Here is a 23,515-nt window from a genome sequence, read left to right as displayed (position 1 = left end):
TCCACTCTCTGGAGCCAGGAAGATCTGATTCACCTAAACAGTCACTGTGTCCCTGTCACTCTCTTTATAGCCCAGCTCTGGTCTCTGCCACCAAAGTTAACTTCTTGCATCCTTCAGCTTGCTTTGTGCCTTCTCCCCCTCCTGCAGAGACTTCCAAAAGACTTCTTGAAAATGACCCATTTGTGCAGAAAAGCCTGATTCAGCACCCAAAACGGAGCGAGGTGACTCATGGTAATCCTCTACGTCTATCGAAATGCAGCTGCTCCCCGTTCAGAAAGATTCTTATATTTTAAAAGGGTAAGTTTAAGGCAGGGAATATGAAATCTTCAGTCTGGACTCAGTGGGACTAACAAACAGGCTGAATGCTGACTCCCAGACTGAATCAGAGTACGTATGAATGAAGCCAGTTAATTTAGTTTGCCTTGCTTGTGGCTCAGACTGCCTTGGGTTTCTTATTTCAACGCTGAAAGCTCTCATCTACCTCCAAGGATGGAAATTCATCGCTAACAAGCCGCAACCCTTTCTCCATCACTACCAAAGCACCTTGCAGTACTCTGAGAGGCAGCATGTGGCTCACGATCCCATTCTATAATAGCTAAATATACTAATGCAGTCCCATTAAAGGTCTCACGTCATGTCTGAAAACCTCATCTTCAATCACACACTTGGCCTGCAGATACTGTACCTCAATTCATTTTTTCCCCCCTCCTCGTTTTGTAATAAATAATTGCCAGGCTTTCAAGAAGGAGGATAAATGGAAACAACTCAGTTGAGGCCTGCATTAAAATCAAGTGCTCTCATCTCTCTTCACCTGACCTGCTGGAAACGTACTCTTCGGCCCTGCTTCAAATCAATAGCTGAGAGCAGTGAGGTGCACACTAAACAGCATCAAGAAAACCTTTGTAGGGGAAAAAACAGGAAGAAAGTCCATATTTAAATTGCCTGGGGGAACTTGAGCTGAACAGGTTGCTACATCTCACCACAGAGAAAAATTTCAGCAGAACATCTCCCATTGTTTGGAAGACAGGACTGGAAAATATTTTTGTACAATACTCCATATCATAAGTCCCTTTCAGCACAGTTAAGGAAGGGAAGCCGATCCCAACTCATACGTCTGCTTTCCTTATGGTGACAGATCCAGAGCTGAGGGAGGAAGATGGGCATCTGTCTGTACATACTGTAAGGACACCTGATCCCATGTGCCCCATCTGTTACAAAACTCTGCGTGTGGATTTCTTCAGGCTTTTTGATTTGTCAAAAAGAACCCAAATATTGTGCAGTGAAATCTTTCAGAAATAAAGGAGGATTTCCACATAAGCAGCTCCTCCCTCTGAAACACCTCTGTGGGAGGACAGGTGGTCTGAGACTTCAACCTCTGGTAAATAGCTTAGGAGCTGCAAAAGCAGGAAAAATACCACTATGAGTCGCACTAATTAAGCAGCTACAACCTCTGTATTCACCCTGGTGAGAAACAATCTCATAGAATTCTAGAATCATGGAATAGTTTGGGTTGGAAGGGACTTCAAAGCCCATCCAGTTCCATGGGCAGGGACACCTCCCACTGGATCAGGGGCTCCAAGCCCCATCCAACCTGGCCTTGAACCCCTCCAGGGATGGGGCAGCCACCCCTGCTCTGGGCAACCTGGGCCAGGGCCTCCCCACCCTCACAGGAACATATTTCTCTGCAAGATCCCATCTCAATCTCCCCTCTTTCAGCTGAAAACTATTCCTCCTTGTCCTACTCTGGCCCTCCCACCACAGAAAACTGATCCAGTGGGTCCTTTCCAACCTAGTGATTCTACGGTTCTGTGAAAAAAAAAATCCAAAATAGCATGGGGATTTATTCCATTATTCCAGCAACTCTTAAGAAAGATAAAAATCAAAAGGATAAACAAAAATTGTTCCTCATTCACCAGGAACCTGGGGGATAGCCCTGAGGAGTGCGAGGCTCCGTGTGTCTGCAGGCAGAGGGAATATAGTATGATCAGCAAACACAAGAGGGAAGTGCAGCACCAAAATCCATCCCTTTGCAGGGAAAGAGCAACAGGCTTTCAGTCTTGGGTTAAGGGTTTGTGCTCACAGGCTGGGGCACAGTGGGAGAAAGGATGGGTCATGTCATGGCAGAGACTTTTCCCCCTCCATGAAGATTCTAGGAGGGGCTCTTGATCAGGGAGGGCAGGGAGAGGATGAGGGACATTTTTGAGCTGAAAGAAGGGAGATTGAGATGAGATCTTGGGGAGAAATGTTTTGCTGTGAGGGTGGGGAGGCCCTGGCCCAGGTTGCCCAGAGCAGGGGTGGCTGCCCCATCCCTGGAGGGGCTCAAGGCCAGGTTGGATGGGGCTTGGAGCAACTGGATCCAGTGGGAGGTGTCCCTGCTCATGGAACTGGAAGGGCTTTGATGTCCCTTCCAACCCAACCCATTCCATTATTCTATGACTCTATGTGTTGCAGTCACAGTCTCTGACTATTTCAGCAAATGCTGTCATTTAAGCCCAAGGTTAAATTCAACTGGACTGCATGAAATACAGCTGTAATTATTCATGCATCTTTTACAATAAATTCAACTATTTCATCTACAATTCTTTGACAGAATGCCTCTAAAAAGGCAATGTTACTAGACCCTAAAGCAGGATTCTGAATCCAGTCACTTAGGCCTTTTTCTTCAAAAGCTAATATGAGAAATCCTACCAGATTTAATGCAGAAAGGGAGTTTTCAAATATACTTTGAATGCAGCCACAACAATTCTCCATCTCAGTGATGCTACAGAATGATTTGTAATTACTCCGGGGTTGCTTTTAGCTCAGCATAACACCAAGGATTCCTGCAGGGCCATGGGCCATTCACACAGATCCAAGTGAAATAGGAACCCGGATCAGAAGTAGGAAGCTCAAAGTGTTCATCCAGACTTTGTGTTCTTTAAAATGAGATGTACACAGTGTGGAAATGATCCCCAGAGTCAAACAGAATGCGAAACAGATGGGAAATTATTTGCAAACAGGAACTCTTTTCTTTCTTGTTTGCCTGTCTTGTTTTGTTTACCCCTCATAATCCTAACAAGAAACACAAGCAGGATAATACGACTGCAAGCTACTTCGTACTCGCAAACCTGGCTAAACACAACTACAAAGCATCACATTTTATGTGAGGTGTTGAGTAAGGCATCGAGACTCACCTTGGGCCTCGGTGGAGCCATCGCTGATGCAGGGACTTCATGTCATTGCTGGGAGTGCAGGGAGGTAATGCTGAGCAGTAACATTAAACACAGAATCATAGAATCATAGAATAGTTTGGGTTGGAAGGGACCTTAACGCTCATCCAGTTCCAAACCCCTGCCATGGGCAGGGACACCTCCCACTGGATCAGGAAAATATTTTTTTCCTATTATTTATTCTAAATCTGCCCTCTTCCAGCTTAAAACAGAGACATCTACGCCTCTAGAGCTGTGGCCTTAACCAGTAAATCTTAATTACTCTTTTTGCAGATGACAAGGGCAAGGTTTACGCTCACTGTTAGTAGAAATTAGAGTTTTGACTGAGGGAACCGAGCATATTTAATTTGCTGCACCCTTCAGTCAGATAAAGACAGTAGCAGCTGAAATTGCGGCACCATGGAGATCTACGCTCCAAGTATGAATGTAAAATCTTTGAAAATTATTGCTGAGTTACACATGGAGCCACATACAGTGGGATTTAATTTATGGAGAACAGCCTCTATCTTTTAGCCATTCATATAATGAAGAAATAAATTGCAGACACTTGCAGCTGAAGTAGGATGTTGGATGATGTTTGTTCACACTGAAATTACACCTTTAAGTTCCTTTCAAGCTACATAAATGTATCCATAAGAGACATGGAAAACAATGCCCTTCTGTAATAAAAATGTCTATTATTAAAGTGCTGTTTTCCAGATTAAATGCTTATCATAAACATTAAAAATCGGCCTCTCATGCTCTTAACCATGCCTGATGGCTACACTAGAAATATTCTCTCAGATGATGTTTCTCTCTACCATTCTTGCTTTGTTGCTGCTTTATTTTTGTCATTTCAACAAACTTTGCGAGACTTGATTAATATTTTCACTTTTGCTTGTAAGCACTTTCATTTTCTTCTCCATTCAAAGGCTGCTGCCATATCCAAAGAGAGGAAAGTTAAAAAAACAAATATAACAAAAGAAAAATGAAAGAAGGGACCAAAGCAGTCACCAGTGTCACTCAACTACTTTTAGTTTGTTACTGCCTGTCTTCGGGCATCCCCTACCTTCCTATCTTTTCAATTCTATAAGAGAATAAAGAAGATTTCAAGTTACCATAAACACCCCCTTCCCTTGCTTTTCAATGTTATATCAAATAAATGCATTTTTCTTTAAGTAATCTGAGATAAGGCCCATTAATGATAAAGGAATGCAGCTCAGCAAATCGCAACACAAAATAATACTTACAACAAAAGCAAAAGTCAAAAAAAAAGCCTTTACAGAAATGCTGCAGACTTAGTACAACCTCCTGCAGATCAGCACGTTTGACTGTGTGTGGGAGTTGGGAAATCCCAGCAGCTTTCTATTGTATCTCGTTATTTCTTGGCTCATTCCCAAGCAAATAAATAATCATAGTCATACAAGTGTAGCAGAAACAGTTGTGACATCCAATAGATAAGATAGCCAACGCTCAAGATGTTTCTTGCACACGGGATACAAGTTGGGAGCCTATTAATCTTTTGTTTGCTCAACTGCTCTTCCCCTTCCAGACACCAGGATTGCAGAGAGCAGCTCATGGCAGGAACCAGCTGTCTTTCTTGAAGTGAGGGGCTCAAAACTGAACCCAGGATTTGCGGTGCAGCCTCATCAGCACTAAGTGCAGGTGGACAATCCCGTCCCTACTCCTGCTGGCCACACCACGACTGATCCAAGCCAGGATGCTGTTGGCCTTCTTGGCCACCTGAGCCACCGCTGGCTCATGTTCGGCTGCTGTTGACCAACAACCCCAGGTCCTTTTCTGCTGGGCAGCTTTCCAGCTGCTCTTCCCCATCTTGGCAAGCTGCACTAGATGTCATCTCCTGCCCTCTGGTCTCACAGTGAAATATCTGAAGGACATTTTGTCTCTTGGCTCATACCTGACAGTCCTGCTTGACTCCACAACTCTGTGCATGAATGAAAGGATTAGGATGAAATTGAAGTGGATTTTGTATGTAATGAGGAAACTACACTCCAAATTTGAAGTAAATCCAAGCTAGGAAAGCAAATTCTCCTGTGCCTGTGGCCAGCTTGAATCCTCCAAGCCCAAGCTCCAGCTGCTCTCTAATGAAGCCAATAGTGCTGAGACCAGACCTGGATCCGAATCCACCCCCACACCTCCATGTCTGCAGCAGAGCTTGGAGTTACAGCTTCAAGGCAATAAAAGCTGGAGATTGAGAATAAATCCCTGGTCGTTAGAGCTCTGCAGCCCTAACGAACCCTCCCAGAGCCCAAATCTCACGGCAAAAGTCTGAGGTCAGGTAGACACTGTGAAGGGTAAAAAAGTCCTTCTGCAGCCTTCTGGACACGATACAGAATCCTGTTCTATAAACCAGCTGCTCTTTCTATTTTTAAATATTCTGGAGGGACTCAAATATTGCAGTGATTAGAGAAGAGGAGGCTCTGTAAGTACCTGTGCAGACGGATGCTTAGCAAAGGATGGAAACTATCCCTGCAGGATGGAACCACGAAAAAATGCTCATTCCAGCTCATTTATCAAAGGCCAAACAGGTAAAATATCTGGACAAAGGTGGTTTAGGCTTTAAGACTAAGCTGCTCTCAGGAACGTTGTTCTTCCACTTTCACCAAGGCTCAGCAGTTGTTCCAAACACGGGTGTTATAACACTGCCCCCGGAGCAATTACCAGCCACGGAGGAAATGGGCTGAAGTTTGCTGAAGTTTCTTTGGTCTTTGCTTTGTGAAATCTCTGCCTAATAATTTTCACTCAATTTTCATGCTGTTTTGAATCAAGTCTGAGGCAGCTGTTCATTTTCCTCTGTGATAAATCACCGTTTCTTGACATTTGGAAACTCGGGAGACACAAAAAAATAAAAAAGAGAGGAAAAAGCGCTTCGGGTGGACTCGATTTTGGTTTAAATTATTGAGCGTATTCAGATACTCTACCCCACAAGCACATTGACAGCGCCTCAGAATGCAGGCACATAATTGAAGGGTGGACTTGCCAAAGCAAGATAAGGGCTGTAGCCCTCTTTCCCCCAGCTGCTGATCGACCATGTGGAGCATCTGTGTGTGTGAAACAGCTTAAGCATGCAAATCGTGGCAAGATCAGGCTCAGCCTAGGGAACAGCGATCTTGCTGTGTCCTTCATTGTTCACGTTTTACTCAATGTTTGCCTTCTGGCAGATTTCTCTTTCCTTTCGCTGGGGGCGGAAGGGAGATGGGACAGTTTGCTGCTTCTGCAAAGGAGGTGTTGGCCCAGGAGAAGCTCCACATCCTGGCCCTGGCCCAACAACACAATTCAAAATAATAATAAGTAATAATTCAAAAGCAGAGTCTCCAACAAGGACTTTCTGCAAGCATCTGACCCCTTTTTTTTAAGGGAGGGAAGTTAGGAAGGAGGAAAGAAAAAAACCCTGCTCTGTTTCCTGCTGTTGTGCTGTTTGTCTCAGAACATTTCCGAAAGATTTTGCAAGCGAACGTGTGGAAGTAGCATCAGGCTGGGAAGATGGCTAAATTTGGCTTAAATTTCTGACTTCTTCCTATTGAAGTATATAGCAACATTCCCATTCACTGTCCAGTATGGCATTTTTAAACACCACCCCGCCCCAAATTAATTCTGTTCCGCATTGAAGGAAATGATATAAATAATCCCCTAAGAATGCATTTTCCTGTAGGTAAAGGGATAATATTTGAGTTTCACTCAGGACAGCAGAGCACAGGTCTGAGGTTTTGTTCTTTCTGTTTAGTGTTTGATAGGAATGGTTGGACTCGATGATCCGGTGGGTCTCTTCCAACCTGGTTATTCTATGATTCTATGATTCTATGACAGTAGTGGAAGATCACAGAGAGCCCACATAAGGCTGTTGCTGCAGGAACTCGCACGCTTGCCCGGCTTTGGGGACACAGGAGGTCTTGCTCTGAAGTCATAAAATCATAGAATTATTAAGGTTGGAAAAGACCCCTAAGATCATCCAGTCCAACCATCAGCCCAACACGACTGTGTCTACTAAACCATGTCCCAAAGTGCCACATTTACACACTTTTTGAACCCCTCCAGGGATGGAGACTCCACCACTGCCCTGGGCAGCCTTGTTGCCCCCCTCTAGACAAGCTCCAGCAACTCAATGTCCTTCTTGTACTGAGAGGCTCGCATCGGGATAACAATTAGCAGGAGTAAGTTAGGCGTAATTATACATTTCTAGGATCAGGCCAGCAGAGGGAAGGCCATGTGAAAAAACACAAGAAAGGCTTTATGTGAAAACCTGACAGCACTTTGAAATAAACTGTACATCATAGCTTTCACACAAGCACAAACTTTTCACATATTTCTTTTTATTCACTAAAATTGTTATTAATTTGGTCACCTGAAACCATTTTCTAGGTGTTTGCTTTTCGTGAAATTTGCTTTCAACTTCTATTTTCTTTCCTTTTTCCTCTTTGATCAATAAGACAGCTTGCATTTTCAGCTTTCAATCAAAGAAAGGTGGGAGGAAACATTATTTCAAAGCACACAGTTAATTATTCTTAAAAAAAAACCCCAGCTGCTGCTGCCCAGTGAAAGGATTTTAATGTAAAAAACCAGAGCCAAATGTAGAGGCATTCACTAAAGTTACAAGGACATGAGGTGGTTCTCTGAGCAGCCTTGAAAAATCATTTCCAGCCAGTACGCAGCCAGTTTCACTGATGGACTATGAATTACACACTCAGCCAGTCTGGATGGGTAAACATCCTATTCCTGCTCCTTCTTCTTTGTCGTAACATAGAATCACGGAATGGTTTGTATTGAAAGGGACTTTAAAGCCCCATCCAACCTGGCCTTGAACATGTCCTGGGATGGGGCAGCTACAACTTCCCTGGGCTACCCTCATTGTGAAGAATTTCTTCCTAATATCTAATCTAAATCTTCCCTCATGGGAAACCGCATGGGTTTCTGTTAGCTGCAAACCCCTCTACATTGATCACATTCCCCCAGGAATTGCCTGCAGTGCTTGTTTGGGGGGTGGGAGGGTGAGGTCAATGTTAATTTGGGATTTTCCTCTTCCCTTTTTGCAGATCCAGAATTATTTGTGTTTCCTAGCATAGGTTTGCCTGTGACAAACACCTCTGGGGCTCCAGCAGGAGAAGTTTCAGTGCAAATATCGTGATTAACAATCATTGTTAATAATCCTTAACCCTCCTCCTCCGTTCAAATGGAATAGATTGGGTGCCTGATCCTGATTTCATGGTTGCAAAATGCCTAACGTGGCTGAAATCCATGACTAAAGGCTTCTTGGTTTCACCCCCCCAACTTTAATGAAGTCCTTGCCAATTAATAGTGGGGGTAAACGAAAGAATCGGTGCCTCAGCAACATCAAAGGAGTTAAAAGTGACTTCCACAGATGAACAAGTGGCGCTTTGTGCAGTGTCCTTCTGGAGCCTTCATTTTCATGGAGCTTGTTAGCTCAGCCAGCGCGAGGATGACTTGCCGGCCTGTTGTCCCTGTGGGAACACAGCCCCCAGTGTAGGACGGGAACGCTGACTGCGGCGTGCGACCGGTTCTCATCACGCCTTGGGAGAAAGCAGCAGAAAGTGAACTGGCACGGGAGGGGAACGAGCACAGAGCTGGGAGTGGATTTTTTTTTTTCCATCTCTGGCTTCATTGATACAACAGAATGGAAATGGGCTGTTTGTTTTCCTTTATGCTAATAATAATAACTGTAGTGGTAGATTTAGTTGTTGGAGCGAGTCCAGAGGAGGCCGCAAAGATGATCCAAGGGCTGGAGCACCTCCTGTATGAGGACAGGCTGAGAGAGTTGGGGTTGTTCAGTCTGGAGAAGAGAAGGCTCCAGGGAGACCTTAGAGCAGCTTCCAGTGCTGAAAAGGTCTCCAGGAAAGCTGGGAAGGGGCTCTGGATCAGGGAGTGCAGGAGTAGGACAAGGAGAAATAGTTTTCAGCTGAAAGAGGGGAGATTAAGATGAGATCTTGCAGAGAAATGTTTTCCTGTGAGGATGGGGAGGCCCTGGCCCAGGTTGCCCAGAGCAGGGGTGGCTGCCCCATCCCTGGAGGGGTTCAAGGCCAGGTTGGATGGGGCTTGGAGCCCCTGATCCAATGGGAGGTGTCCCTGCCCATGGCAGTGATACCTAGTGGATACTCTATCACCACCTCCCTCATCATCTCCTGCCCTGTGGGTCCGAGTGGTTATCCCATCACCACCTCCCCATCATCTCCTGCCCCAGGGAGCCAAGTGGTTACCTCATCACCACCTCCCCACCATCTCCTCCCTCTGGGTGTCCAAGGTGGTACCGCACCACCACCTCCCCCCGGGGGTCCAAGGGCGTACCCCATCACCACTTCCCCACCATCTCCTCTCTCTGGGGGTCCGAGGGGGTACCCCATCACCACCTCCCCACCACCTCTCTGTCACGTCCTGCCCTGGGGGTCCAAGGATGTACCCCACCACCACCTCTCCATCACCTCCTGCTCTGGGGGTCCAAGGTGGTACCCCATCACCATCACCTGCCCCACGAGTCCCAGTGGTTACCCCATCACCACCTCTCCATCATCTCCTCCCTCCGGGGATCCCAGGTGGTACCGCATCACCACCTCCCCATCACCTCCTGCCCTGGGGGTCCGAGTGGTTACCCCATCACCACCTCTCCAACACCTCCTCCTTCTGGGGGTCCAAGGATGTACCCCACCACCACTTCCCCACCACCTCCTGCCCTGGGGGTCCAAGGATGTACCTCTCCACTACCTCTCCATCACCTCCTGCCCTGGGGGTCCAAGGATGTACCGCATCACCACCTCCCCATCACCTCCTGCCCTGGGGGTCCAAGGGGGTACCCCATCATCTCCTACCCCCGGGCGTCCAAGGTGGTACTCCATCACCACCTCCTGCCCTGGGGGTCTGAGTGGTTACCCCGTCACCACCTCTCCGTCACCTCCTCCCTCAGGGGGTCCAAGAATGTACTCCACCACCACTTCCCCACCACCTCCTGCCCTGGGGGTCCAAGGATGTACCCCATCACCATCACCTGCCCCAGGGGTCTGAGTGGTTACCCCATCACCACCTCTCCATCATCTCCTCCCTCCGGGGGTCCCAGGTGGTACCGCATCACCACCTCCCCATCACCTCCTGCCCTGGGGGTCCGAGTGGTTACCCCATCACCATCTCTTCATCACCTCCTCCCTCTGGGGGTCCAAGGATGTACCCCACCACCACTTCCCCACCACCTCCTGCCCTGGGGGCCCAAGGGGGCACCCCATCACCACCTCCCCATCACCTCCTGTCCCAGGGGTCCGAGTGTCCCCTGCCCCCTCCCCTGCCGCCCCTCCCCTCCCGCTCGGCTTCCCCCGCTCGGGGGCGGGCAGCATCGCCTCCTCCAACGCAGCCGGCCCGGTGTCGGCGTGGGTTGGCGCGGGTGGGGGAAGAGGAGGAGGAGGAGGAGGAGAGAAGGAGGAGGAGGAGGAGGAGGGCGGCCGTGCCCCGGGGTGCTGCGGGCTTGCATGGCCGTGCGCGGGCGGCGATGGCTGCGTGATGTCCCAGCAGCCCGCTCCGCACGCCATGGCTGCCAAAGAGGAGCTCTACAGCAAAGTCATCCCCCGGCGGAACCGGCAGCACCGCGGGGGGACCATCAAACACGGCTCCTCGCTGGAGATCCTGCTCTCCATGGGCTTCCCCAAAGCACGGGCGTAAGTCGCCGCGCGGACCCCCTTTTCCCTCCTTTCCTCCTCTGGTTTCGCGGCGGGAGCCTTTCTGCTCGGCTGAGCCGGACCGCGGCGGGATGGGGGAGGCGGGGAGCTCCGGCCCCGGGGCTGGAAGGCAGCGGGGATGCGCTCCGGAGCGCCCCGGGGAGCGGGGGATGCGCTCCCGGAGCGCCCCGGGGATGCCTTCCCGGAGCAACCGAGACAGCAGGGGGGATGCTCGCCCGGAGGGGCGCAGGAATGGGCTCCCCGAGAGGTCCGGGGAACGTGGGATGCGCTCCCGGAGCGCCTCGGGGATGCCTTCCCGGAGCAACCGAGGCAGCTAGGGGGATGCTCTCCCAGAACGGGCGGGGGATACGCTCCCGGAGGGGGCCAGGAATGGGCTCCCCGAGAGGTCCGGGGACCGGGGGATGCGCTCCCGGTGCGCCCCGGGGACGCCTTCTCGGAGCAGCCCGGGGACCGGGGGGATGCGCCCTCCGAGGGGCCCAGGAATGGGCTCCCCGAGAGGTCCAGGGAACGGGGGATGCGCTCCCGGAGCGCCCCGAAGAGCAGGGAATCCGCTCCCGGAGCGGCCCCGGGAATGCGCTCCCGAAGCTGCCCGGAGATGCATTCTCGGAGGAGCCCGGGTACCGGAGGGGGCCGGGAATGAGATCCGAAAAATACCTTCTTGGAACAGCCCGGGCGGTCCCGGAGGAGCTGGGGGCGCGTTCCCGAAGCCGCCGAGGTGTACCTTCTCGGAGCAGCCCGGGCAAAGGGGAGGGATGCGCTCCCGGAGGGGCCCGAGCGGTGGGGGATGCGCTCGGGGCAGCGGCTGGATGCGCAGCCCGAGGATGCGCTCCCGAAGCGCGCAGGGCAGCGGGAGATGAGCTCCCGGAGTGGCCCGGGGATGCGCTCCCGAAGCGGTTCGGGTAGCAGGGGGATGCGCTCCCGAAGCGGCTCGGGGTCACTTTCTCGGAGCGACCCAAAGAGCGGGGTTCGCGCTCCCGAAGCAGTCGGATTAGTGGGGGATGCGCTCCCGGGGCAGCCCGAGGATGCAGTCCCGAAACTGCCCGGGTATACCTTCTCGGAGCAGCCTGGGGAGCAGGGAATGCTCTCCCGGAGCAGCCTGGGGATGCATTCCCGGAGCAGCCTGGGGAGCAGGGAATGCTCTCCCGGAGCAGCCTGGGGATGCATTCCCGGAGCGGCCAAGGCAGCGGGGGATGCGGTCCAGAAGTGGTCCAGCACGGCCAGTGATGCTGTACAGGCCGAGGGATGCTCTGCGTCGCATCTCCTGGCAGGCATGATGCTTTGCACTACTAGTTGGAGTCAGAGCCCATCGCTCCCATGCTTTGAAAATAAGGAGACCTTGGCGCAATCGTTTCGGCTAACCCAGTCACCCACAAGATTCTCTTTAGTCCATGTACAAGTCCACTGAAAAGGAATGGAGCAACAGAAGAAAATTTATGTAGTCCGAAGTGGTAGGTTCTTCTTGTTCAGTTTAGCAATGCCCTGGTGTAATCCCCCTGCATGTGCCGATGCTTTAAATTAATTAGGCAGCAACCTAATGAAAACTTAATAATGACCCTCCCAGTTTTAAGCATAGAGACTCCCAAAGTGGGACTGTGCACTTTAGGATGCAAATGAAACCAGCGGGGATTTGGATGATTCACAGAATCACCAGGTTGGAAAAGACCCACCGGCTCATCGAGTCCAACCATTCCTATCAAATACTAAACCAAGATTCCTTGATCTGCTTAAGTTTTCCTTTTGTTGTTGATGCCCATCAGAACTCGGTGGGTTTGCAGCTCTGTCTTTGTGCAGTTTTCTTATAAATATACACACACACATGCAGTTTCAAGGCTGTATGTCATCTGTGGGTTCATGAGATTACCGTGGATCCACTAGCACATACAGAAAACGTAATGTGTGTTTCCCATTGTCCTACTTATGTTCCTTATGTCTGTCAGTGAGCTATAGTTACCTGTTAAAATCAACATACAGCATTTATATGCAACGCCTGCAAATGGAAATAGTAGGAGACCGGTGACTTCATGCTCTGCTTGCTTGGAAAAACAGATGCGTGTCTTTCAGTGGAGCTAGAGAAAAAAAGCAGCTCGATACTATGAATGAAACTAGTTATTATCCGTACAACAGTGCCATCAAGGCTGACAGCCAGCCCTGGTCCTACCTAACTGTTAGGAACTATGTCTGTGGTTCATATTCTTGCCCAAGAAAACACTAATATTTGATAAAAATGCACTTGAAGCTTCATCATACAAGATAGGGAAGGTTAAACACAGAACGCAAGCCAGAGAAAGGAGTAAAATGTACCCAGCTACAAAGAATACTTATTGTAAATATAACCAGCTGGATGGGATGCTACTAAATTCAGGATATTGTGATATAGCCCTGTTTGACACCTCAGCTGTCTGCTGGGAGGGAGACTGCTTTCCCCATCTGGGGTAGCAATTAGTGCCCTGTTCCAGCCTGCTGCAAATAATACAAATGATTCATCATTAAAATTCAGATAAGAAGCAAAACGGGAAGAAAGCCAAACAAGGAAGGGCTGCCACCAAGGGCACACTGCGGACCGGCACACAGGTTCGGAAGCGCGAGAGATAGGACCGCGTGGCAAAAGGACATTCCCTAAAGGTCACTGCTTCCCAGAAACTGCTTTTTAGCTCACAGCATACTGCTCTGCAAGGGTGAATGAGATTGCTGAGTTGCCAAGGAAGTAAAAACACCCTGTCTCCCAATGACAGTACTGAAAAGTAGCCTTAGAGTAAAACCCTTTTGAGTCTTCTTCCGAAACTCTCCCACTCCTGTCTTCTACCCCAAAGCCGTAGTTACAACTGGAGGAGGAGAATTCAGCCAAAAGGGGGATTTCGGATCTGTGCCTGTATATCCTGCCTACAAACACGAGCCAGGCTGATACTTAAAAGTGGTGACCATCTGTTTGGGTGGCTTATGCAAAAACAAAGCTCCAAGTTGTCAGACTGAGACTGTCAGGCCTGTCACGTTGCTGTTGGCGTTGGTGGTCTCCTGGCTTCTTGTTAGAGCCAGAGGGATTGATTGGGGCAGGAGACAGAGGTGGCTGTTGAAGTCGGAGGAAGAGACACAGGAGCTACCTGGAGAGCCCAAGAGTGCTTTTCTTCAGCTGTGGTGTAGAGATGGTGCTGAGATCCTGGGGAGCACTCGCACTGCCTGACTTTGAGCTTCTATTTCAGCTTGAGTAACTTCATGTACCTCACACCGCTACCAACAGACAGGCCAGCTTTTGTCTCTTCAAAAATTATTAATTATTTGATAATACTTCTCTATGCTTATAAGCTTAGTAGTAAGAGCTCAGATGGCCAAGATGATCCTGGGCTTCCTTCCTGGTTCTGTGTTGCTTTGGTCAAGCCACTTCCACCCTGTGTATGCTAAAATAATCAAAGCTGAAATACTAAATATGATTTCCAAGTATGGTAGTATAGATTAACTCAGTTTAGGGTAGAAAATGGTATGAGCCAGGCTGAACCCAAGAGGGGACGTTCTAGGTGCTTACACTTTAGGTACTGAGTACAAAACTGCCATCAAGCTTTTGTTCAAATCAGGGTGTTATTAAATAAGCCTTTATTTGTCCATCCTGCTTGTGGTTTACAAGGGACTGGGGATAAAGAGTCCATCAAGGAAGGACATATCCTTCCTTTCTGAACATAGATAACTTGAGAGCAGGTATTGAAATGAATGGCGCTTCCCTGCTGTCGATCTCCCACGGCACAGACTGGGACCGTGGAGGTTCTCCTCACTTCCCCATTGAATACTTGTTGATGCAGGCTGAAGAGTGACTGTTGTGTGCTCCTGAAGAGATGTCTGTCTCTTTTCCACCTTCCCAGCAACAACTTCAGTTCAGCTGGGCTACTATAAATTACACGGCAATGTACAAACCACCTATAGGTGCATTTACAGCAGTTGCACAAACCACTGTGCTATGTCATCACTTTAGACTGTTACTGAGAAGAGCTGTTCTATTTTGAATTCTTTTTGTCAGCACATGATCATTATTTCTTTATTTTGCAATTAGCCCATTATATTACGTACTGTCTAGTCACACGGGAGGAGGCTTTCCCTATCCCAAGTAGTTTCTGATTTAAACAAGGAAGGAAAGCAAAGGTGATGTTATGATTGCCCTTTTGCAATTTGGGCATTGAGACAAGCATTTTGCCCACGTCACATAAAAGTCTAACGAGACCCCAGTGTCTCAAGACCTTGAACACAAGAACAACTCTAGAAGGAGACTTCACACAACTGAATTACTTCCCAGCTGCCCTGAAATATTGTACCTCCTCTTGCTATGGATCTTCTGTCAGTGATTGCACCCACAGATCTAATCTGACTGCCAGCACCTTTCATTCTTATATGATCATAGAATCATGGAATGGTTTGGATTGGAAGGAACTTTAAAGCCCATCCAGTCCCACCCCTGCCACGGGCAGGGACACCTCCCACTGGATCAGGGGCTCCAAGCCCCATCCAACCTGGCCTTGAACCCCTCCAGGGATGGGGCAGCCACCACAGCTCTGGGCAACCCGGGCCAAGGCCTCCCCACCCTCATAGGAGAACATTTCTTCCTAAAATCTCATCTCAATCTCCCTTCTTTCAGCTGAAAACCATTCCCCTTCATCCTATCCCTGCAATCCCTGATCAAGAGCCCCTCCCTGGTTTTCCTGTAGGCTATATCGATGTCTATATATATGTCTATATATCTCTCTTGTGTCCCTCTATAGGTGTTGATAGTCTTCCTGAGAGTAAATGGAAAGGGAAGCACAGTGTAGATTACAGGCCATGGAAACCACAGGGGATCACTTAAAACTATTATGCATGTAGAAGCAATTAAAATAAACTATGTGCAACGTGTACCTCTGTGAAACACTAAACATAAGAAAATGTAGCGATGAACCGCTGTTTTTTTCAAGATGGAAGGTGGCCTTTGACCAAACTTGAATTATTGGAAATAACATATGGATAAGCAATTGAAATCCTCTAGCCTGCATGGTGCAGTAATCTGTGTGGCTCCAGAATTTGTGAGTTCAGTGACTCACAGTTTTAGAAGCGTTGCGTTAAGAATTTAAACTCCTCCAAAACATCCTCAAAACCAGAAAGTTAAAATTCTAGCATGAGAAAAAAAAAATCCTGCTTTCTTTAATTCCAGCTGCACATGAGCATATAAATGGATAAAATGTAAAACGTTACTTGAGTTTCTGCACACAACTCTAAATTCAAGCCATAGCCCCAAGGTGCTATTTTAGAAGAAATCCAGACCTAGAAAAAGGAAGATAATTCTCTGGCCCCAGTCATTACTCAAACAGGGTAAATCACTGCCCATAAGCAGAACACTTACATTACAGGCACCTTGCCTTTTTGGATGCTGTGCTGTGTGTGATAAGTGTAAGGAGTAAGCGCTGCTCTTGATGCAGGTGGCAAAGCTTTCCAAAACTAAACTGATATCCTTCGCATCATTTCAGGGTAAAGAAGGACCATCTTTTAGAGACAGGTCCATGATATCAGTTCAGTGTGCAGTGCTGTGCTCCTGGGTAGATCTGCTGACTCTAGACATAATTGCAAACACTTTCCCCTCATAAAAAAAAAAAAGATAGACAGGAATATTGTACGGTTTACTGTGAATCAGTTCCACTGCTTCCCCTGTGCTACGCATTTCCTCCTTCCTCCCTTCCTCCCTCCCTCCCTCCCACAAAAGATCACTCTGTGCTTGTGGTATGAAGAAGAGTTAACTCACAAAGCCGGAACACATTTCCCTTGGTCTGGAATAGAATCGTAGAATAGTTCGGCATGGAAGGGACCTTAAAGATCATCCAGTTCCAACTCCCTGTGATGAGCAGGGACACCTCCCACTGGATCAGGAGCTCCAAGCCCCATCCAACCTGGGCTTGAACACCTCCAGGGATGGGGCAGCCACCACCTTCCTGGGCAACCTGGGCCAGGACCTCCCCACTTTCATAGTGAAGAATAGAACCAAACCAATCTGATTTTGATTTTGCTTCTCAGTAACTGTGAGAATTTAGGAGTATTAAGAGTTTCATTATTCTCAAAGAAAATAAGCTCAGATCCAGTTTACAAACAACAAAATCTTCTCTTGTGTTTTGAAAATGTTTTCTAGGCTGCTAAAGCATGTTTTGCTTAGTAACCGACTTAGCAACACAGCAGTATTTCGGCGCAGAAGGGCTGCGAAATCTCTCATTCCTCAAAGGTTTGGGTTGGATTTGGGAAAATACTGCATGGAAAAAAAACAAACGCTGCAGATAATCTCTGGATTTTGAAGTAGTTTCTGTTCCTTTATGACATTTGCCTTCAGGGTATTAGTTTTCTGCAAATACTCTTGGCTGAAATTCATCCGGCTACAAACACCAGCCCAAAACGTAGGCATCACAGAAGTCTCACTTAAGCCCAAGTTTTAGAAGGGTTTTTAGGATTCACAGTGACTTGCATTGGCCCGGGATGCGGAATGAAACCCCATCCCAAATAAAGATGATGGGCAGTGGTGTTTCTAGAAGCAACAGTTTAGAAGGCTATGTGGCCTCTTCTCCCAAGTGACAGGGGACAGGACAAGAGGGAACGGCCTCAAGCTCCACCAGGGGAGGGTCAGGCTGAACATTAGGAAAAAAATTTTCACAGAAAGGGTCATTGGGCACTGGAACAGGCTGCCCAGGGAGGGGGTTGAGTTACCTTCCCTGGAGGGGTTTAAGGGACGGGTGGACGAGGTGCTGAGGGACATGGTTAAGTGATTGATGGGAATGGTTGGACTCGATGATCCGGTGGGTCTCTTCCAACCTGGTTATTCTATGATTCTATGATTCTATGAACGTGGATTTCGAAATGTGTTCATAGCACTGGAGGAATTCCTGAGCTCCTGAATAGAAAGTGCAGGTGTTGTAGCATCAGGGGCTTAGGCAAAAGCTTCTCCTGATGCTCTGTCTTGCTTGTCATTCAACCCTGTGGGTTTTGGGTTGAACAGAGCCACTAAAACACCCCTATTTCCAACACTGCGTGTCAAAACAACAGGCGTTCTTAAGCAGGAACTTCGTGGGAAGCGTTTGTGACCTGTTTACACTACAAATAGTGAAAGAGGAAGAACTTGCTGGAGGGGCACCCTTTGGCAGATTGCTCAGACAAGATCTGCTGTGACCCTCCCTTTCGACGTGCCTGTCAACGCCCCTGTGGGAAGTCATGGGGAAAGGCAGCTCTTTGCCCACTCTAGGGTTTAACGGATGAGATTCTGGGCTGTAACTTGAGCAACAGTTTGAGCAATTAACTGGTTCTAGTTCACGCATTGCAATTCCTAGGTTCAGGGCTGAGGCCTCTGAACAATTTTGTACATCTGTGCTGGAAGGGATCCAACAGGTTTGCACGGCGCAGTGGAACACGGATGCTGCGATTGAGTTAGCAGCTGCCAGGAAGGTGCACTGGAGAAGGGCTTGAGTGAAGATACATTTGGGACTGAGTCCTGTGGCTGCTCTACATATGGATTTTTTTTTTTTATTGGCTTTATTGCAGAGTTCTGCTGTGGGACTGAGAGATAATTACTGCAGCGTTTAGACTGTTACGTACTAGCGGCTTCATTGGGGTTGGTGTGGGAGAGATCTCTATCACAGAATCACAGAATTATAGAATCATAGAATAGTTTGGGTTGGAAGGGACCTTAAAATCCATCTAGTTCCAACCCCTCTGCCATGGGCAGGGACACCTTCCACTGGATCAGGGGCTCCAAGCCCCATCCAACCTGGCCTTGAACACCTCCAGGGATGGGGTAGCCACAACCTCCCTGGGCAACCTGTTCCCTCACCACTCTCATCATGAAGAACTGATCTATCAGACAGACCTAAAGTGATAAAACACAGAGGTCTTTTTACTTCCACTCTATAATCTGGAAACTGAGGCACGGAACAGCTTAGATGTGTATGTCAAATCTGTATTTAGCCTGGCACTTGCACCTAAATCTGTAGCTTTTCAGTCTATTAGCTTAAAAACAAGACTGAGATAGCTGGTCTAAGTAGAACATCTATTTCCATGACATTGTATAAAATTTCCAAATGGAGAGAGACCTTCTCTTATCAGAGGTTGAAGAAGTCATTCGTGTGATAAGATCATACTGTAAAATGATAACGGCAGCAGCAACACTCCGTATTACCTCAGTGATTCAGGATACTGTATACATGACTGCCATTAATCATATCTGATAGTTGGGAGAAATGGAACAATCAGATCTTGAGGTCTGACACTGACAAAGAAAATGCTTCTGCCACAAACATTGAGAAAATGGTTTCAGGACAGAGCATCCCCATACAACGATCGCTCGCGGTAGAGCCAAGGTCAGTGAGTCACTGCAATCCTTGCTGCAGAAGCGCTGCCTGCCCAGAAAGCAAGCTTGCACGTGTTCCGGAAAAAAAGAACACCTTTACAGTGCCTTCACACACTGTGCTTCATTGGGATCTCACATTTAAAAGTCAAAGTAGCAGCACCATATGCAGCGAGTTCCTGGTTCAGTAGCAAGTCAGCCAGAAGCCAGCAATCCCTGGATTTTGAAGGTGTGTTTTTCAGGGCTATCTAACACCGGCAAACACTGTAAGACAGTCTAGAAACTTTCCTGGTCCCTGAATATTTAGTTCATCTGGGTATTAACATGACACAGTGAGAAAAGGCTTGTGCTTCTGTCTCTCTGATGGGTTTTTTTGAGCAATGGAGCTGAACTGGATCCTTCCCTCTATGCTGGGAAGGAGGGGAGCTTCAGAAAGTACAACCTAGACCCCACATATCACTGACAGAGCCTGAAAAATACTTTGTGTCAATACTTCTGTGTCAAAACCCCATTGAGTTAATAACTTGATCCATAGTATACAATTCCTGTTCAAGCAACATATCAATTTCAAGTGATACAGATCCTAGTGTTATCATTTCCCTTTCTGTCCCTTTTTCTTTCTCACTTCACAGACCTAATACTACTGTCAGGAGCCAGTTTAAATTTACTAATGAGATTCTCAAGACAAAGACTCGTTGGAGAAACTCATGATTTCAAATATCCAGTATGGACTATTTGAACGGAGCCTTGTTTGCATAAAATGCTGATTATTCTTCCCCCTTGGAGACTGGGTGACAGCGGCAGCGTTTTGGCCCGTTTCTGCAGAATTGTGCAGCGCTTCCTTTTAAAACCCTCCGAAAGTTTACCCTGAGATCACATCTGCTACTTTGCTGGGTAGGAGCCCATGCTCAAAGGGTGCTGCCAGCCCTCAAGACCTCCTGAATAAATGCAATGACAGAAGGCAGGGGGAGAATCCTGCTCTTGGAAAGATAACGAGCAAAAGTTTCAAGTTAAAAAAGAAGAATTTGGTGTTTCTAAATGCCAAATGCTGGCTGTGCTGGCTCACGATAAGACTTGTGGTTTTAAGTCACCTTGCAAAGCGAGTCTTAGCCTCCCAAGTCTTGCTCACAGATGAGAACGTTACCCTAGGTTTTAACTGGCGCTTATAGTGGATTCACAGCGTGCGCTCAGCAACTGCAAAAAGAATAGAGACATCCGTGTGTGTGTCTGCACCGCACCAGTCTAATTATCCTCAACAAGCAGAGTCATCAAAAGAGCTGTAGTTTAGCAGCTGACAGCATTTTGGATTCCATCACCAAGACTGGCTGCAGGCTTTGTGCATTACAATGGGGTGCGCTGCGCGCCTGTGTCTTACTCACCCCTATATAAACAGTCCTGAAAAGAATAGAATTTGGCTTTGCTTGGCATTTTTCTGTCCCCAGCACTACAGGAAAGCTGGGAAGGGGCTCCTTATCAGGAAATGCAGGAAAAGGATGAGGTGAACAGTTTTAAGTCAAAAGAGAGGAGTTTTAGATGAGATCTTAGGAAGAAATGTTTTGCTGTGAGGGTGGGGAAGCCCTGACCCAGATTGCCCAGAGCAGGGGTGGCTGCCCCATCCCTGGAGGGGTTCAAGGCCAGGTTGGATGGGGCTTGGAGCTCCTGATCCAGTGGGAGGTGTCCTTGCCCATGGCATGGGGTGGAACTGGGTGATCTTCAAGGTCCCTTCCAACCTAAACCATTCTGTGACTCTCTATCTTGGTCATGCATAAAAACTGAATCTAGAGAGCAGCAGAAAGCGAAGGGGAAAAAAAACAACAGCAAAAGGTAACAGGATGAGTTGAGGGAATTGCTAAAGGTACCACAACGAAGCAGCTGACAACCTACATACACAGTGGTTTAGACGTCTTGTAAACTCTCGTCTATGTTTACAAGATACAGGTGCTGCTTTTCCAAGTCCTCTCTCCCACTATTCCTCCTGAAGCTTTGACAAGTCCTAGCAGCAAAAGGTGCTTTTGAAGGTACTCCTACAACACTCACCACTCAGCCTGCAGCTAAGAGATGTCGATCTCGCAAACTAGGGAGCAGGAGCCATCACTCCTCCGTTCCCCAGGAAACCTCAGCCTTCCTGTTTTGTTTCACGAGGATTCCCAAAAGAATAAGGATCAGCACAGAGTCACGTGTGCAGAGATGACAATATCCTGACAGGTTTTGGTAGGACTTGAGTGGTTTCTGTCACCCACCAAGCAGCAACAGCGTAAAATTTAAACACAAACCAGACACCAAATTCAAGTCCTTGGGACTGAAGTCTCCTGTCATTGCCAGCAGCAATATCTTGCAGGCCAGTCCCTGTCAGCAGGAGATTAGTATGAAAATGCTAGCAAAAAGGTTAGGCCTGTGACTGAGCGAACCACAGCCCTGAGCAAATGGTGGGATAGCTGACTTCTGTGTTGGAAATGCAGAGGGATCCCCAAAGATGTGTACACTGATTAAAAACTCTGGCCTTCCGTAGAATCATGGAATGGTTTGGGTCGGAAGGGACCTTAAAGATCATCCAGTTCCAACCCCCCTGCCATGGACAGGGACACCTCCCACTGGATCCAGTTTCATTTCTGCCTAAAATCCCATCTCAATCTCCCCTCTTTCAGCTTAAAATTGTTTTCCCTTGTCCTATCCCTGCACTCCCTGACCAAGAGCTGATCCCCAGCTTTCCTGGAGCCCCCTTTATGTGCTGGAAGCTGCTCTAAGGTCTCCCCAGAGCCTTCTCTTCTCCCTAGCCAGCATCAGAAGAGGTTTTAACTGCATTTCACTCACACCCATCACCCCCCTGCTGTTATCAAACATGAGGCAAGTGCCACTTTTTTTCCCTTTCATGTAGTATTAGCCAGGCTCTGCAGTTCATGGTGGTGCAGAATTAATCAGTCGTGGTCGGTAACTGTGAAAGAATTGCCAGCGTAGAGGTGGGTGTGTTTCAAAGAGGTTTTTCATCTCCCGATTCATAAAAATGAATATTTTCTTTCTCCTCTACCAAATGAAATATAGCAAGTTCTTACATGACGCAGATCTTATTAATGCCCTGACTCAGCGAAGCCCTTCAGCACGTGCTTCCCCGAAAGGCTGAGATCAAGGTGTTTGATGCGTTTCTACTAAGCACGAAGGGAGATGGGTTAAAAGGTGTTGGTAATACCTGAAACAGATAAAGTGGTGCTGTTTTTCTTCTAAGCCGTTCCTCATTTTATTGAGAGCGATTGAATCAGTTTTGTGACGCAAATTGCAAGCCCTGAGTTTGTGCTGACATGAAACACTGGTATCATTTTTCTCCTGTATGGCACCAGCAAGCAGAAGCCTGGTATTTATTCACTGCAATCCTGTTGTCCTGGGGGCTGTGCAAGCAGAAAAGGAAAACATCATCCCTGCTCCAAGAGCCAGCAACCTAAATAGGAGCCAGAAAGAGCAAATGTCTCTAGAGAGGAGGAGAGGGAGAGGCCAGTGTCATCTCCTGCCGACAGGCAGTGAACCCCGCATTGTCTCCAAAATCCTTCGTTACCCATAGTTACAGGGAGTGAGATTGATGGGTGGAATTCACAGCTGCATGAGAATGGCTCTGTTATGAACAGCTACTTTGAAATAAGTACCATTCCCATTTTACAGGCAGAAAAATTAAAAATGAGACAATACATCAAGTCACTTGATGCCAGAGCGGGCACCTTAATTAACATTTGCCATCCACTCCAGACAAAGGGCGCTCCAGAATTGCTGGCTGTAAATGGTGTCAATGATGTCCTGCTCCCTAGTTCTACTATTATATTGAATTTATGCTTCCCAATCAATATTTCTTTCTGAGAGTAGCTGCCAAGTCCTAGCAAGTGTCAAATCACAATGTATTACCCGCAGATAAGTTGCAGTCACTTCTCCCAGGCACCATTCAAAGAAATCTCAAACTCAACACGGATCGGGTCTGGTTCTTATTCACACTAGTCCATGGGCAACGGAAACGAGTCTTGGAATAAATGTAGCTTACAGCTGCACCTTACAAGACACATTTATATTCCCTTTAGAGGTTCTTTAACCCCTGCCTATAGCATAGCTGTATCATATTCTAAAGGGCAAAGCCTCCGGTACTGTAAATCAGCCCAGAATCATTTATTTTGTCGGAGCAATACTAATACACACCAGCTGAGGATCTTACCCAGAAATAACCTGACTTTCATTGCTACAGAAGCTTCCTTTAGAGAAACAGGGCTTTTACCCCATTCAGGTAATGCAAAGAGCCTGTGTGTGAGTAAGAATCAGTACCAAACCTTCTGGGAGAA

At 47.7% G+C, this 23,515-nt stretch overlaps 1 protein-coding gene across 1 annotated transcript in view; it reads left to right on the top strand.

Moving 5' to 3' along the window:
• Positions 1-10,626: 10,626 nt before the first annotated feature.
• The window catches only part of UBASH3B (ubiquitin associated and SH3 domain containing B), an 80,743-nt gene continuing 67,854 nt past the window's right edge, over positions 10,627-23,515 (top strand). The window contains exon 1 of the mRNA XM_069876512.1: positions 10,627-10,858. Coding sequence (XP_069732613.1) covers positions 10,704-10,858 — 155 coding nt within the window. The 5' untranslated portion in view covers positions 10,627-10,703. The remainder of the gene's footprint in view (positions 10,859-23,515) is intronic.

The sequence above is a fragment of the Phaenicophaeus curvirostris genome, chromosome 25 (genome assembly GCF_032191515.1).
Source record: "Phaenicophaeus curvirostris isolate KB17595 chromosome 25, BPBGC_Pcur_1.0, whole genome shotgun sequence".
NCBI classification, from domain to species: Eukaryota; Metazoa; Chordata; class Aves; order Cuculiformes; family Cuculidae; genus Phaenicophaeus; species Phaenicophaeus curvirostris.
The sequence above is the reverse complement of the archived record's forward strand: the minus strand, read 5'-3'. Positions and strand labels throughout refer to the sequence as shown.